This window comes from Scardinius erythrophthalmus (assembly GCF_964197995.2).
Source record: "Scardinius erythrophthalmus genome assembly, chromosome: 4".
NCBI lineage: Eukaryota > Metazoa > Chordata > Actinopteri > Cypriniformes > Leuciscidae > Scardinius > Scardinius erythrophthalmus.
In genome coordinates, this window is record NC_138224.1 from 14,283,506 (window position 1) to 14,301,178 (window position 17,673).

A 17,673-nucleotide genomic window follows, 5' to 3' on the forward strand; every position below is an offset into this window, starting at 1 on the left:
TATTTCAATTATCTGCACAGGATGTCAACCATTATTTTGGCTAGTACATGGACAAAGCCTTAATATATTATCAAGAAAGGATTACCATTACCTTTAATTAACCATTACCTACTCATGACGATTTTACACAGGTAGTCAAATGGAGTTGTATTCTTATAATGCATTGTCTCCAACATCAATTTCCCCAAATAGCCACATTTGTTTCATCAAACTCTATGTCAGACTCAAAGGTTGCCTAAGCTGGAGGTTGTACCTAAAGAAACACGCATAACAAGGTCTTGCAAATCATCAAAAAGGTCAACGGCAACTATATTGCACTGTTCATTTCAGGACTGAAATCCAAGGCGACATACATAATGGTAAATGATGCCAGATTAATAATATGAATGAAGTCTAAACTGTGCAGCATTCTGAGAGTTTCCATCCCATTAGCCAAACCTGAGCTCCACTGCAACCATCAAACACAAACAGAAGCAGGACATCTGAATAGGCTGTGCACTTTGATCTCTGCGCTAGCGAAAGAAACAGACTCATAAACATGCCCACCCTTTGAAGCTTATGATACTGCACAGCTAATTCTCCACCTTCTGTTCTGTCCAATCTTCCCTGCCTTAGAGCAAACAAGCTCTTGTTTGCAGAGAGCATCTTTACAAGAAATAGTACATTTGTTTGCTTTCCTTCATCAATCAGCTCCCATCACCCAACAGATTTTGACTTGCTGATGTTTCCCATTATGACAGGAAGCATGTGTTGTTTTTGACATGCCTTCTCAATGTATTTATATACTTTTTTTGTGCACAGGACCGATTACAGGTAAGCTCCTCTACTTATTAGGTTGTCTGTGACATGAGAGCACAACGCACTTTTACCACCTACCACTAGAGGGAGCAGGATTTCATTCAGAATGGTGTATGCATGGGAGTCGAAATCTTTTTGAATTAATAATTCAAGATCTGAAAGATTGGTTGTATGTGAAAGTAAAGTTGTTGAGGATACATACATTAAAAGAAGGAATGGTATTAAGAAAAAGAGATTTTTTTGTCGTGATATAGTTATTAAATGGTTAGTCCACCCAAAATTGAAAATTCTGTCATCACTTACCTTCATATCGTTCCACACCTTTATGTCGTTTTTAGTTCTGTGGAACACAAAAGACAACACTGACAAAAAAAATATTATTTTTTAGCCATACAGTGAATATCAGAGGGGTCCAATGTTGCTTGAAGAGCATTGGCTTTCAAAATATCTTCTTTTGCTGGTAGCTAAACAATCTTGGACCAACAACAAACCAGCTAACGTTAACATTAGTCAAGATGTTTCTTTGCAACACAAGTAGTCAACTAGCTACTTAATGACCAGCTAATGAGCATCTTAGACCAGCTAGAATCCATACCATCTTAAGCTGGCTTTTCCAAAAGAGTCCGTATCAACATATCAGATAGCAGTAATTGGTTATTTGTAACGTTACAGTCAGCAAAATCGTCGATGACTGTGGGGGAAGTCGTCGATATTAATGTAATTTCTAGTCAGTAAGTTCCGTCTACGCAACAGAACTGTTTTGGCGTCACTAGCAATGTCTTAACCACTTATCATCAAACACTTAATGTGATAGGCAGCTAACTGTGTTATAAAGTGATAAATAATAACATACTTATGTTTTGTCGATATACCGTCTGATTCGAATCCTAACGGAAAGCGCTCGAGCGACCTTCTGTTGCTATGGTTACCGCCTCAGCTAAACGCTACTTTATTCGTTGTTGAAATGTGTTTTTTTTTATGTTGGCTTCAAGTTGAAAAGGTACAACTCCTCTTAATTAGGATCTGGACCTTCTCGAACTCCCTCATAAAATCGCACCCATAGCTTCTGGTGACCCATGCCTGCCATCAACAGCGATGAGAGAAGCTGCATGCACCATTTACTGTATGGAATTGTTGTCTGCCAAAGAGGAACACTTTATAAACCCTCAGTTTTCACTTTCTTACAAGATTTAAACAAGGTCTCCCCAATAGCCCGAGTGAATTTTATTTTTATTATTAAAAGAAATGGTTTCAAATCAGATTCCTGCGCATGTCTCATCGATCTCTTCGAAATTAAGCGCAAAATATCACAAAAAGGCGGAGATGTCACTCAACCGTGCCCGTAAAGGTGGGCGGACTGGAGTGTCCCCCCCTCTGCCAATGGCAAAGCACCGACACAAGACCCGAAATCCCTAAAATCAGCCGTCAGCCCGCGGCGGGGAGCACACTCAGTCTGAATTAGCCCCTATCGCGCAGGAGATGACGGATCGTGTCTCCGCGCCCGCAGCTCACGCACGGACCGCGGCGCGCCGAGCAGCAGCAGCAGCGTAACGTCACGACAAAACTTCAGAAGTTCGCTTTCTCCACGCGCTCTCTTCAATGTCACCATGCGCAGCATCTCATCCTGCGGTGCATTGCTGTCAGTCTACTACCCCCAGATCTTCCTCATCCTCACCAGCGGCAGCTACCTGTAGGTTTGAACAACTGATTTCTCCTTTTAATTCTCACCTTTAAGATCCTGTGGCAACGCAGTCAACAGCTGGGGACAGTTAAAGCGAAGTTAAAGAGGTCTGTCGTTATTGCATTGCAAAATTAGACGGTCATATGAATTTTAAGAGGGCAAACAAATCATGATTTCCACATGTGTTGGAATTGGCATTATTTAGTGCACCTGCTGTGTTACACGAAGAGACTGAGCATGCTTGTGTTTTAATTGCATCTGAGTCACTGATAGTTCAAAGGAAAGTGTGCTTGTAGAACAATGCTGCTGATTGGATCGTTATATTGGAGTTATATTAATTTAAACATCGGCTACCGTGTATCAGAAACCATTTTCTGGGATCTTGAACCTATAGGCAATGCAATTTTACTGCTTATACCAATTTTCTAGGCAAATTTACATGTGTTTTTAATTAAAAGCATGGCTAAGCATTATTTACAGTAAAAAGTTAAACTACTGTACATTCCTACAAATTGTATCATCTTTTAAGCAGTTGTTTATTATTTTTGTTATCAGTTATGCACATTATGGATGAGTAGTTAATTGCATTTGTCATGCGTGTTACACTGATGGTGTAACATTGTGCCCTGCCGATACACACTTGATGAACTTTAATCCATTATGTGCCTTCTGGTTTACCTTCTGCATTATTATGCTGTTTATCAGTAGGCTATATTTAAGATTAAGCAGATTTTACAGTGAAGTTCTGGCAGCAATTAGTCAAATTAGCAGATGAAATTAGAATAAAGATTATACATTGTTTATTTACAGCTATACCAATCATTATACCACTCCGTTATATAGGCTATACTAGTCATGTGCCAGTATAAACCAGTTAATTCACTCAGAAATGATGAGATTACCTTTCATTCATTTGCTGTGAGAGCTCAAGGACAATGTTTTACTCATTACAACATCATGTTCTGATCTCAAATGCTTGTAATTGGAAAACCGCATTTGGAAAAAAACAGGGTGAGATGTGCGTCTCGCTGGAAAAGACTGAACCTTTTATTTGCACTAAAGTTCAGCCTGTGGAGAAATTACTGAGCCACACATATGTGTGAATCATAAGTGTACTTTAAATAGATCCCGGTCACAGTTTCAGAAGTGGTCATTATTATTTAAAGAGTTACAATTCATATTTTGTTCTCTGATTCCCAGTTAACTTTCTTCATTTAATTTGGTGGCCTATTGACTATTTAGAGCCTAAAATATTTTTTTTTCATGGATTTTCCTCAGACCAGACCTATGTAAAATAACTTAAAAAATAATAAATGTCACAACGTGTAACAAAAAATGCTTTTGATAAAAGAGATATGCAGCATGCCATTTAAAATGACTGAAGGGAATTAAGTCTCTGTATTCAGATGTTATTAAATAATATTCTTGTTACGAGAACAGTTGAGTCTGCTCTAAAATAGGACTTCATTTCGTCATCCTTGGTCCTAGCATCTTCCACAGTGGCAGGAACAGTTTAAAGGAGAACTCCGGTCAATTTTAACATTGAGCTCATTTTTTTGTACATTTGGAGTGCTGTCAATACAGAGAACAACGACAAAAATCGGTGTTGCCTACACCATGTTATCCTCTTTTTAAAATTTGCACCCTGTTGACTTCAATGGGGCAAGTTTTAAACCTGCTTTTAGCCTCTTAACATCCTTGATGTGTCATTACAAGTGCACAGGTTATGTGAGTGATTCCTTCAGAGTGAACACGGGTGAGTCTGACTGCAGTAGATGTGAAAGATATGAATAAAAGTGATGTTATTTCAGCCAGCGCTCATACTTGTATTTACATCCTGTTTTCGGTCAAAGTCCATAGTAATCGATTGTCGAGTTCACGCGCATTGGTTTAGTACCTATGATCATGCGCGTGAACTCGACAATCGATTACTATGGACTTTGACCGAAAACAGGATGTAAATACAGGTATGAGCGCTGGCTAAATAAATATCATTTTTATACATATCTTTCACATCTACTGCAGTCAGATTAACCCGCGTTCACTCCGAAGGAATCACTCACATGACCTGTGCACTTGTAATGACACATCAAGGATGTTAAGAGGCTAAAAGCAGGTTTAAAACTTGCCCCATTGAAGTCAACAGGGTGCAAATTTTAAAAAGAGGATAACACGGTGTAGGCAACACCGATTTTTGTCGTTGTTCTCTGTATTGACAGCACTCCAAATGTACAAAAAAATGAGCTCAATGTTAAAATTGACCGGAGTTCTCCTTTAATCCATTAAAATAGGTCAATATATTTAAGAATTGTGTTCATCTGTGTTAAATATTAGTCAATTGACTAACTTTGTGGTGATCTTTGTTGAAGAACAGCAGAACAGATGGCTTGATTTACAAGTGTAATCAACGTTATGTGTGTAGTTCACTTTAATTGGGCAGTATATCCCGTGATCGCATTGTTGTATATGGTCTTTGTCTGTAGAGTTGAGTACGGTTGGCCTGTTAAACTTTTTAGACATTATGTGGGACCCCCCGCCTCATTTAAATCAAGCCCACGATTGCCCATAAAAGCAGTGATTCATGAACTTTGATTTGTTTGTTGTTCTGTTTTAAATGAGATGCTCTTAAATTCTTTCTTATATTAAAGGCAAATCTTTCAAATGTTGCCTGTGGCATATTGAAAAATATGGAAACGTCTGTGAGGAAATTGACTGGCAAAGTGCAGTTAAATCATGAGAAGGGTTTGGGTATTTGAAGGGTCTATACAAACCCTGCAAATATATCTTCTAAAACACTAAGCAGTCTTAAATAGCCTAGTTTTGTGCCGTCCACTAACTGAGAAAATGAAATGATGAATGGATAGTTCACTCAAACATGAAAAGTTTGTCATCATTAACTCACCCTCATGTCGTATTCTCTTCCCTGAGACAAAAAAACAAAAGATAATTTAAAGACTGTTTTAACTGTTTTCATTCATTAAATGAAAGTCAACAGGGTTTAAAACAGCATTTGGAACCCATTGATTTAAATGTAAGGACAAAAAAAAGCCCTGATATATTTTCCAAAATATCTTCTTTTGTGTTCCACAGAAGAAAGTCATACAGTTTGGAACGACATGAAGTGAGTAAATGATGACAGAACTTTCATTTTTGGGTGAACTGTCCATTTCTTGAATACCTGGTCTACATCAGATGCTGACATCAATGTGTCTGGTCTCCGAAGGGCTTTGTCTTCAGTCGTGGCTTTGGGTGCGAACATCATCTGCAACAAGATTCCCGGCCTGGCCCCCCGACAGCGTGCCATCTGCCAGAGCCGCCCAGATGCCATCATCGTCATTGGAGAGGGCGCTCAGCTGGGCATCAACGAGTGCCAGTACCAGTTTCGCTACGGACGGTGGAACTGCTCTGCCCTTGGCGAGAGGACCGTCTTTGGGCAAGAGCTGAGAGTAGGTCAGTAGGTGCAGCCCCGTGAGCTGTGCTTTGGTGTTATGCTTGTGTGTGCGTGTTGCTTTGGCTCTGACTTGTTTCCATGAGAGTGTGGCCCTGCAAAATCAAGTGAGACAAAACGAGGTTAAAGTTCATACATTAGTTAAAAAAATCTCTTTCAACAAAACATTCGTCACACACACAAATGGCACCAGTGGCTTTGCGAGAACCTCAACTAGGAGAACATACAGTAATGTTTTTTTAATATTGCACCCCCATATAAATTGCCTATCAGTCAGAAATGTTTTGTTACGGTCAGAGTGCGGTGCGGGGCTGTGTTTAATCCAATGGTCCTGGTAACAATCACTCTTTTGGGGGTTGGTTGGCTCTACTCAACATAATCTTATTTCTTTTGTTCAAGGAAATGTATGTTTCTCTGTTGTGGTGAGCTTTACACTGTGCGTTTGTGGGTCCTATGAAGCTTTTTTTGTTCTTTTGTGCAAATTGCTTTTGTGAGACCTAAAGAAAAGTCATTTTATTGGATAACTCTAGCAGGAAATTTGAGTTTTTAAGAGTTTTTCATATGCAATTATGAAGACCTGTATGGAATCAGCAGACTATTTACACATTTTCTGCACTGATTTTTACTGGCAGCTCAAAGCATAACCGAATTAACTAAAATATTTAAAGTCCCCCTGTAGTCAATAATTTTATCCCTTAAAACTCATCTTTGATCACCAAAATGACATATTTAATTCCCTTGAAAAAAGGTATTCACGCCTTAAAATAGCTTGAATGTAACTCTACTCCCTTGCCTCATTTAGTATACGCTGTTCTATGAATATGCAAATTAGCCCCACCTCTACTCACTCACACCAGCTCAGAAATCCACTCCTTGATGATCATACGTTGACGTGATTGGTTACAAGGTAGTTTGTGACATCAGAAACACTAGCGATTTCAAACCACGTTTTTGAGACTGTCTTTGGTTCACTGCAGTTTTAAGGAGAAAATACTCAGCAATGGTATAGACTTAAAGTGCCCCTATTATGGATTTTTGAAAATGACCTTTCATGTAGTTTGTAACATAACTCTAAGTGAATGAACACATCCTGCAAAGTTTTAAACCTGAAAGTGCACCGTATATAAAGTTATTGTCTTTCAAAAGTAAGAGTCGACTCTGAGTCAATGAATAAATCGTTTTTTCAAATGAGTCATAAGCCGTTTCGTTGTGACGTCAAGACGATACATTAGCATATTGCCCGCCCACTTATTGCGCGCGCAGACACCAGGGAAAACTTGAACCTCAAACTGGCAGCTGATTCCTGTGGATACTGGATAGCATCATGTCGAGAAGATGCTGTGCTCTACAATGTGAAGGTAAAGCCAGTTTTAGTCCACTGCCCAATTGCGAGCATGAATCAGTGTTTAAAATTCATCTTTACCATAATAATACCACAGCAGTATCCTAAACTTTTGCTGTTCCTTTATTTTACTGACGACTGCTTCTAAAATCTCGGAGTTCAATGCAGGATTTGCAAAACGCTTGCTCTTGAAAGATGGTGTTCAAAATACTTAGTTTTGAGATTTATATTGTGTAGGTCTCCTGCTAACTGGTTAACTCACAATACTCAAATACTTCTGCTAATCAGTTGTGGGCCACTATTACCTAAAACTGTCTATTAATGCAGATCGTCTGTCGTTGTCACTACTTTGAGGAAAGATTGAGCATGCAACATCTCATAATGTACCTCAAACTGAGTAGTGTATCACTGAGAAACGTCCTGCTCGAGTCGTCCTTGTGATGGAGGTTCGGGTTGAATGACTAGTTCTTCCAATGTTTCATCATCTGACTCACGCTCGGATTGATATGGGAAAATACTGTGTTTAGTTTACGGTGTAGGAAGCCTCAGGACAAGCAGAGCTATGGCAATGGGCGTTTTTGTTTTCGACACGCAGCGGTAGACCAATCACAACAGACTGAGCTATCTGGACAATCAGAGCAGAGTAGCTCACGGAAAGGAGGGATTTAGAGAGATTGATTCATCTGACGAGTCGTTTGAGAATCATTGAAAATGTGGTGATGTGCAAATGTACATTATGAGAAAATTTAAACGTTTTTTGACCTTTGATGCATGTAAACCTATTGTAGGAGACTCCAAAACAACATTAGGAAACTTTAAAATAGCATAATGGGGCACTTTAAGACAAACCATGTACAAATTCATAAGGCATATTAAAAAACAACACACAGACATACAGTATAAACAACAAGCTTGATTTTTACCATGGGGGACTTTAACATTTAAGAAGCAGGGTGCACTGTACCTAAACGAAAGAATATCTTTCAAAATTCTTTTCCATTGAATTTCGTATCTTTTCAAATCGAATGTACGAATGGGCAATTTTGCATAAACTGTTGGTTATTTAATAGCCATTGTGGACTTCACTGAAATGCGATTTGAGTTTTCCCACAAAATCCATCACAATAATGGTAGTTAAAATTCATCAGTAGGTCCAGGCACGCATTACTTGTCAAATTATCCAATGTCTTTGTAACATTCAGATTCAGGCTCTTGGCTGGATAAAGGAAAATCCTGTGCTCAGTAAAGTTATAGGACGTCAGCTTTAGCTATGAGAAGAACCACAACGCTAATGGTCTCTTTCCATTTTGTAAGATGGAGAGGGCAATCACTGCTTCTTTTACAAGATTCAATGCCAGCATATCTTGATGAGGGATATTATCCTTAAAAGGACAACAGCAATTTCATATTTATTTCTCACGCATACTGTAAATGTAAATCGGTGAATACCATTATACTGCGGTATTTTTGGCAGACTTGATGATTAGTCTTCATCTGAAGTCTGGCAATAAGACCATGACTATAATTATAAGCGTAATGACCATACTTCAGCTCTTCGCAATATAACGCCCATGTACAATGCAAACGGAATGACCAAAATAAATGGACATCCATGTATGATGACCAAGAAGTTTTTAGGGAAAAATCAACAACTAAATAAAAAAAAATAGAGAGAGAGAGAAAGAGAGAGATAGAGGGAGAGAGAGAGAGATTCAAGTACTGTAAAAAAAAAATATTGTATATCATATATATATAATGATTCCTTGTTTTGTTTTGATGTTTCAGTAGAGTAAAATTAAAAGTCTGGATATAGTACATTTTAAATTACATTTGCAAATGCTGCATACAGGCATTCTTAACCTCAAATGTAAAAAAAACAAACATTTTTTTAGCAACTATCTACAATGCAAAGGGAATGATAAAAATACAGCCTTTTTGTTACACTAAAACATAAGCAACTTATGTGTTTTAAGAAAGGTAAATATAAATGCAAAGATCTACGTGAAGTCATAAGCTACAGACCTAAACAGTTCAGAAATCCATTTGAACAATCGCCCCAACTCTTCCATATGGGGGAAACCCAATGCAACATTTTATTTGTAATTAAAACTCTTAAATTCGGCCATTTATCAATGTGAAAATGGTCTCCATACAAACAGACAACAGTATAGTGATCTTTGTGGCGGTCAGTCTATTCCTACTAACCTCAGTGGTCTTTTCATAAAGGCCGACCAGCAGGGGTCAGTTTAGTCTCCTTGCATCATTCTTGAGATCAGGAGTGCTCAATCCTGCTCCTGGAGATTAACCTCCCAGCAGAGTTTAGCTTCATCACTGATCAAACAAACAAGAACCAGTTAATCATTTCTTAGGGATAAAATTACATTCAGGTGTGTTGTGTCTGCTTCGCATTGGAAGTTAGACCCTGCTGGTAGATGCAGTAGCTACAATGTTGAGTAGGAAATCAAACAAAGATGCACTCAAACAATACGAAACTCACTAGCATGAACTTTGGGATGTCAGTGGTGTCAAATCATCTCAGAGGTTCTACTCTTTTCTTCCTAGGTAGCAAGGAGGCTGCATTTACCTACGCCATCACGGCAGCAGGTGTTGCCCACTCTGTGACAGCAGCATGTAGTCAGGGCAACCTGAGCCACTGCGGCTGTGACAGAGAAAAGCAGGGCTATCACGACCAGGAGGAGGGCTGGAAATGGGGAGGCTGTTCGGCAGACTTGAAATATGGAGTGGAGTTCTCCAGACGCTTCGTGGATGCCAGAGAGATTAAAAAAAATGCAAGGAGACTAATGAACCTGCACAATAACGAAGCAGGAAGAAAGGTATGAAAGAAAGCAAGTTGTATAAAATATATGTAAATATACAGGGGTTGGACAATGAAACTGACACACTGGCCAATATAGTGTTGGAGATTTCATGCCTATTTATGCACAGCCTGGTGGCCAATCTCCACTGATTTTACATAAGTAAGAGAAGAGTGGGAAGGTTGAATTAGCAGAGCAACAGCACAGCTGTACATAAAATATTGCAATCCACACAGCATAATAAGAGACAGAGTTCGAAAGAGGACAAATTGTTGGTGCGCGTCTCGCTGGCTCATCTGTGACCAGGACAGCAAGTCTTTGTGGTGTATCGAGTGCTATGGTGTCCAGGGTAATGTCGGCAAACCACCATGTTGGACGAACCACATCCAACAGGAGTAACTGTTGACGCAAGAGGAAGCTTTCTGAAAGGGATGTCCTGGTACTAACCCGGATTGTATCCAAAAAATATAAAACCACAACTGCCCAACTCACTGCAGAATTAAATGCGTACCTCGACCAAAACTGTTTGTCAGGAGCTCCACAGAGTCAATATTCATGGTCGGGCTGCTATAGCCAAACCTTTGGGCACTCGTGCCAATGCCAAATATCAGTTTCTTTTGTGCCAACAGCACAAATCTTGGGCTGTGGACAATGTGAAACATGTATTGTTCTCTGATGAGTTCACCTTTACTGTCTTTCCCACATCCGTAGGAGTTACGGTGTGAGGAAAAACCCCAAAGAGGCGTGACACCCGGACTGTTTCTGCCCAGAGTGAAGCACGGGGGTGGATTAGTTATGGTTTGGGCTGAAATATCATGGCATTCCCTACTGTGCTCAATGGGTGCGTCACTGCCAAGGACTACCGAAGCATTCTGTAAGACCATGTGCACCTAATGGTTCAAACATTGTTCCCTGAAGGGGGTGCCGTATATCAGCATGATAATGCACCAATACACACTGCAAGACTTGTGACAGAATGGTTTGATGAACATGAAAGTGAAGGTGAACATCTCCTATGGCCTGCACAGTCACCAGATCTTAATATTTTTGAGCAGTTTGGAGGAGCAAGTCAGAAATCATTTTCCTCCACCAGCATCACATAGTGACCTGGACACTGTTCTGGAAGAGGAACGGCTCAAAATCCCACTCTGCAGGACTTGTGTCTGTCATTCCCAAGGCAAATTGATGCTGTATGGGCCACAAAAAGGAGGCCCTACACCATAATAATAAATTATGGTTACTTATAATTATACTAATAATTGTTACAGTTTCAGCGTCCAACCCCTGTAATTTAAATGAAAGAATTGTCATGTTTTCATGTGATTTACTTAATTTAACCATGAATAGTGATACACTGCTTTTAGAAAGAGGGATTAAAGAGTTAGTGGGAAAAAAACATAGGAACATTACTATTGAATCTCAAATCCCTCTCACTGAAGGGGAATATTAACATTGAACTAAACGGGTAAATGTCAACTATCACGTACGTCTGTCTGTTGAACATATCAGTAACACATCAAACAGCCAAATAGTTCTGCTTTTAACTCAAATGTAACCATATACATAAATGGGGACTTGAGAATTATGGACATTTCTCTCGTTCTTTGATGTGGCCCTTCGGAAGGTAGAGAAAATTACAGGGTATGATTTGGCTAAAACATATTTTTTCCTCTCCGTTTTGACATATATCTGGCATCACACATTGAGACATTGCTCAGGACGTATTGAATAATGGCTTTTGGTCCAAATTGCTGAAAACAGTCAAAATAAAATGTCAAGAATTTCCCTTACCCGTCAGCTGCACAAATTCACTCGCACCACAGATTCAGAGGCCTCTGATGAAGTCATGCCTATTGTAAAAGACTATGTGAGTTTTACCAGCAAATAAAATAGAGATTTATTTATATATATAGTTAAGTTAAAAATAAAATGAATAAAATAACATTTAAAGGTCCCGTTCTATGCCCCTTTTCACAAGATGTAAAATAAGTCTCTGATGTCCCCAGAGTGTGTATGTGAAGTTTGAGCTCAAAATACCCAACAGATCATTTTTTACAGCATGTTTAAATTGACATTTTTTGGGGCTCAGAAAAACGAGCCGTTTCAGTGTGTCCCCTTTAAATGCAAATGAGGTGCTGCTGGACGACACAGGGGGCGGAGCTTCATGAGCTCGTGCTCAGTCTGTCAGGAAAAATTCATCTCACGGAATGATGATAATATCAGAAACTCTCAGTAACGGCGTTCATTTCGAGTCGGACAATAATGCCTACAGAGTCAGAGTGCTGTATAGAGATGAAACAGGTATGATTTAGTAGTTTAATTACGGTTATTATAACGTATTTGTCATCTGCTTGTAGGCTATGTATCCATTATTTATTAATAGCCTACAAGTCTGCTGTCTGAATGATGATCAAACATGTACTGATGAGTTTAATAAAGTTTATTGTACATCACACAAAAGATGAAGCGTCAGTTTTACTTCAGAAAATCACCGTAAGAGCTGAGTAAACACAGTAGCCTAAGTTATAAGAAGTGCGCAAGTAGCCAGTAGAGTTGAGGGAGCATTCCTGTGGGCGGAGGTTAGTCAAGAAACGGTTCTGGTGATGTCACTAATGCAGGATGTAGAGGGGTGTAGTCCAATCGAACCGTTTTTTGTAGTCAACTTCTGTTAAATAAAATATCTCGCTTGGCATTGAACTTTGAGCTTTATAATTTTACAGATATTATTTATGCTCTAACAGCAACATTACACACTAACTAAAGTTTGAAACATGGAATCGCATGCAACGGGACCTTTAATGTACATTACCTCTCATTTAGAATTCAAAAGATAAATGAAGGTTTGTGCTTCATATGCCAGGTAACAGTAACAGTTTTTTTTTTCTACTGCTGCAGGTTCTAGAGGAAAGGATGAAGCTGGAATGTAAGTGTCATGGCGTCTCCGGCTCATGCACCACAAAAACCTGCTGGACGACTTTGCCGAAATTCAGAGAGATTGGCTACGTACTTAAGGAGCGTTATAACACTGCGGTTGAGGTGGAGGCTGTGAGAGCCACACGTTTTCGCCAACCCTCCTTCTTGCGCCTCAAGCAGTCCCGTGGGTACATAAAGCCCACTGACACAGACTTGGTTTACTTGGAGCGTTCGCCCAATTATTGCGAGGAAGACGCTGCGACGGGGAGCACGGGAACGAGAGGGCGCCTGTGTAACCACACGTCCCCTCACACGGACGGCTGCAACCTGATGTGCTGCGGCCGAGGCCACAACACCCACCAGTACACACGCGTTTGGCAGTGCAACTGCAAGTTCCAGTGGTGCTGCTTCGTTAAGTGCAACACCTGCAGCGAAAAGACGGAGGTGTTCACCTGTAAATGAGCGAGCGGAAGAGTTGAAAAGACGAGAAAGAAAGGAAAGAAGCCTATGGAGAGAAACAGGAAGTGTTTGAAAGAAAAATGGAAGTGTCGAACATATACACGGCTTCGTTTTGCACATCAGGCAGTCTTTATGCGAGAAAGGCCATTGCCGAGGGAGATGGGGATGAATAATGAAGATCCTGGAACTTTAGAGGAAAATGCACTGACTTCAGACCGACTGTTTTGTGATTTCATTCAAACATGTGGACGCTACAAATGCAGTGCAAGGCTTTCGTAGTTCTCAGATGCTCAGACTTCAGGAAGGTCACCTGAGGCCTGTCCTGACTTGATATAGACTCAAAATCGGACAGTCTAAACTGCCAACAAAAGTGACTTTTAAAAAAAAAACTTCAAATTAAAGAAAGCTTATTACGAAGACAACTTGTAAAAGACATGTAAAATGTCCCACCAGTTGAATCCCTATGGGAGCTCAAGAGGAAAGACTTGCTGCAACTCTGGAAACGCTGGAAAGATTAAAACGTTCGGTCACACTGTACTGTATCTGTTTGAACACTGAAAAAATTCCTTTTTTCCTTCTGTTTGGAGAAAAAGACTGAAAATGTTCATACTGTAGTTGTCTCATAATGGTATACAGATGTTTGAACTTCTAATATCATTGCTACTGATCTGTTGCTTCCAAAATTCAACCCGAAAAAACACAGGACATTGTTTGTGTAAAAAGAGCTTCTTTAACCCTGCATTTCTTTTGCAGTTGATCGATAGTAAAGTGGTCTGCACACTTGGGAAACCATCATTTCGGTGAATACGTTGGCAATTGCTGCACGGTTGTGACGCATACTGTCGGCTTTATGAAAATGGAAAACTTTTTTTTTTTTTATACGGAGAGAAGCTTCCTTAGTCGTATCAAGACTTGGCCATGTATGCTGCATTGTTTTGTCTTCAAATTTGTGTGTGTCTAACCATGTGTGGGAACATAAGAGAGAGAGCTTTCAGATACTTCATAGAACTGCAATGTGACCCACCACCATTTGAGTGACCGACCATTCCCACGAATGCCAGAGACATGGGATTCCACATCACTGGTCCGGCGTGCACAAGGTCTAGTTATATTCCGCCTGAGCCAATGGACCATACAGCTATGGATCTGAAAATGGTTAAAAGGTCACTGGAAATATTTTGAGTAGCAACATTTTTTTTTTTTTATCTAAATTGTTTATACGAGTTATATGGCTGGCAAATTTGTTAAAATATATTTTTTTATGTAGAGAATATGGCACTTTATGTCAGGTATATTCAGAGTAATTATTAATACTATTTTCCTTGTCATATTTTTATAGTTTAATTGGAGATCTACATTTTTTTGTCCTGATTTAATTATGTAAAATGTTTTTTATTATTATGATTTTTATTTTTCCTTAGCTCCCCTTAATTGCCTTCTCAAGTTTGATATGAAACCATCTCATCTTTTTGTAGCCTGGTTGTATTTATACTTTTTTTTTTTTGGAAGAGATGTACAGTAAAATCACTAGATTAATAAATAAATCAAACAGTTTGGATCAAACACATTCAACTGTTTTCATTTAAATTCATGCTTATTACTAAGTAAAATGTTGCTAAACGCATGTCAACCTCTTGCTTGATCGACTCGCTGGTCCCTAGGTAAAGTTTCTTCCCAGATGCACGGAGTAGCTCGCAGTCGTGTGGTGTAGATACTGCGAAACGCTGATCTCCGAGCGACGCAGAGCTGCTCCCGCCTGGGTTTGAATAGGCATCCGACCTGGCTCATTCATTCACCCGCCGTATGCTCTCTGCCCCTCTGGTCTTTTTCCTGTGTGTGAAAAGCATTGCAGGCAGCCACCGGAGCAGAAGTAAATAGGACCTGTTTTGTTAGCTGTCTGAACTGCTGGTTACCGGAACCGCGTAAGCTCCCAACACTATACCCCGGATTGAGAGAAAAGTCAACCCGATTGTTTCGCACAAACATTTTGTCATTAAAAAATATGAGGCAGAAAAAACAGGGTGTTGTGGGGAGAGTAGAGGCCTCCATTGAGGGGTATTAAAGCTACGGGGGTGTGTGTGTGTGGACCACTCAGCTCATTCCAGGACAGGATGGGGCGAGATATGATTCTGCAAGCTAATACTTCTGGTCTGATTCACTTGGGACGAGAACTAGATAGCTACAAGAGCAAAAAAAGAGTGGTGTGGGATGGACCAAGAGAGAAATAACTGAGCACTGGTGTCCCATGTAGATTAGGCAAGACAATAAACATAGGCTACATCACAATCAATAAGAATCTAAGGACTGTCTTCCTAAAATATAAAAGCAGCTTTTTTCCTGTGTAAAGTATGAAGAGTATGTATTACAATAATGTATACATACACTCACCGGCCACTTTATTAGGTACGCCTTGCTAGTACCGGGTTGGACCCCCTTTTGCCTTCAGAACTGCCTTAATTCTTCATAGCATAGATTCAACAAGGTGCTGGAAACATTCCTCAGAGATTTTGGTTCATATTGACATGATAGCATCACGCAGTTGCTGCAGATTTGTCGGCTGCAAATCCATAAAGCAGATCTCCCGTTCCACCACATCCCAAAGGTGCTCTATTGGTACAGAGTGGTCATGGGAAGGACATGGAAAGCAACAATATACAGGTAGGCTGTGGCGTTTAAACAATGCTCAATTGTTACTAAGTGTGCCAAGAAAATATCCCACACACCATTCCACCACCAGATGCCTGAACTGTTGTTACAAGGCAAAATGGAGCCATGCTTTCATGAATGTTGCAGCAGAAAATGAGACTCATCAGACCAGGCAACGTTTTTACAATCTTCTACACTCACCTAAAGGATTATTAGGAACACCTGTTCAATTTCTCATTAATGCAATTATCTAATCAACCAATCACATGGCAGTTGCTTCAATGCATTTAGGGATGTGGTCCTGGTCAAGACAATCTCCTGAACTCCAAACTGAATGTCAGAATGGGAAAGAAAGGTGATTTAAGCAATTTTGAGCGTGGCATGGTTGTTGGTGCCAGACGGGCCGGTCTGAGTATTTCACAATCTGCTCAGTTACTGGGATTTTCACGCACAACCATTTCTAGGGTTTACAAAGAATGGTGTGAAAAGGGAAAAACATCCAGTATGCGGCAGTCCAGTGGGCGAAAATGCCTTGTTGATGCTAGAGGTCAGAGGAGAATGGGCTGACTGATTCAAGCTGATCGAAGAGCAACTTTGACTGAAATAACCACTTGTTACAACCGAGGTATGCAGCAAAGCATTTGTGAAGCCACAACACGCACAACCTTGAGGCGGATGGGCTACAACAGCAGAAGACCCCACCGGGTACCACTCATCTCCACTACAAATAGGAAAAAGAGGCTACAATTTGCACGAGCTCACCAAAATTGGACAGTTGAAGACTGGAAAAATGTTGCCTGGTCTGATGAGTCTCGATTTCTGTTGAGACATTCAGATGGTAGAGTCAGAATTTGGCGTAAACAGAATGAGAACATGGATCCATCATGCCTTGTTACCACTGTGCAGGCTGGTGGTGGTGGTGTAATGGTGTGGGGGATGTTTTCTTGGCACACTTTAGGCCCCTTAGTGCCAATTGGGCATCGTTTAAATGCCATGGCCTACCTGAGCATTGTTTCTGACCATGTCCATCCCTTTATGACCACCATGTACCCATCCTCTGATGGCTACTTCCAGCAGGATAATGCACCATGTCACAAAGCTCGAATCATTTCAAATTGGTTTCTTGAACATGACAATGAGTTCACTGTACTAAAATGGCCCCCACAGTCACCAGATCTCAACCCAATAGAGCATCTTTGGGATTTGGTGGAATGGGAGCTTCGTGCCCTGGATGTGCATCCCACAAATCTCCATCAACTGCAAGATGCTATCCTATCAATATGGGCCAACATTTCTAAAGAATGCTTTCAGCACCTTGTTGAATCAATGCCACGTAGAATTAAGGCAGTTCTGAAGGCGAAAGGGGGTCAAACACAGTATTAGTATGGTGTTCCTAATAATCCTTTAGGTGAGTGTATTGTCCAAGTCCAATTGTCCAACCTCAAGGTTCGACGTGTTGTGCATTCAGAGATGCTTTTCTGCATACCTCAGTGGTTATTTGAGTGACTGTTGCCTTTCTATCAGCTCGAACCATTCTGGCCATTCTCTTCTGACCTCTAGCTTCAACAAG

The 17,673-nt window shown here is 40.2% G+C and overlaps 1 protein-coding gene across 2 annotated transcripts; it reads left to right on the plus strand.

The window, feature by feature from the left end:
- Positions 1-2,136: 2,136 nt before the first annotated feature.
- wnt7ba (wingless-type MMTV integration site family, member 7Ba) lies at positions 2,137-15,017 on the plus strand. Of its 2 annotated transcripts, XM_081363852.1 has the most exons (5): positions 2,239-2,488; positions 5,570-5,600; positions 5,703-5,929; positions 9,832-10,103; positions 12,981-14,061. In XM_081363852.1, exons 2-5 carry the CDS (start codon positions 5,596-5,598, stop codon positions 13,458-13,460), a joined length of 984 nt encoding a protein of 327 aa, XP_081219978.1. In that variant the 5' UTR covers positions 2,239-2,488; positions 5,570-5,595; the 3' UTR covers positions 13,461-14,061. The 2 variants fall into 2 exon arrangements, with proteins under 2 accessions (XP_081219977.1, XP_081219978.1); XM_081363851.1 differs by lacking the exon at positions 5,570-5,600 and having other exon boundaries at positions 2,137-2,488; positions 12,981-15,017.
- Positions 15,018-17,673: the final 2,656 nt, after the last annotated feature.

Excerpts from the sequence above, each read along its gene's own strand:
- wnt7ba (XM_081363851.1), top strand. The coding sequence starts at position 2,406 with ATGCGCAGCATCTCATCCTGCGGTGCATTGCTGTCAGTCTACTACCCC. Across the intron at positions 2,489-5,702 it reads CTCACCAGCGGCAGCTACCT|GGCTTTGTCTTCAGTCGTGG; the intron begins GTAGGTTTGAAC and ends TGGTCTCCGAAG. Across the intron at positions 10,104-12,980 it reads ATAACGAAGCAGGAAGAAAG|GTTCTAGAGGAAAGGATGAA; the intron begins GTATGAAAGAAA and ends CTACTGCTGCAG.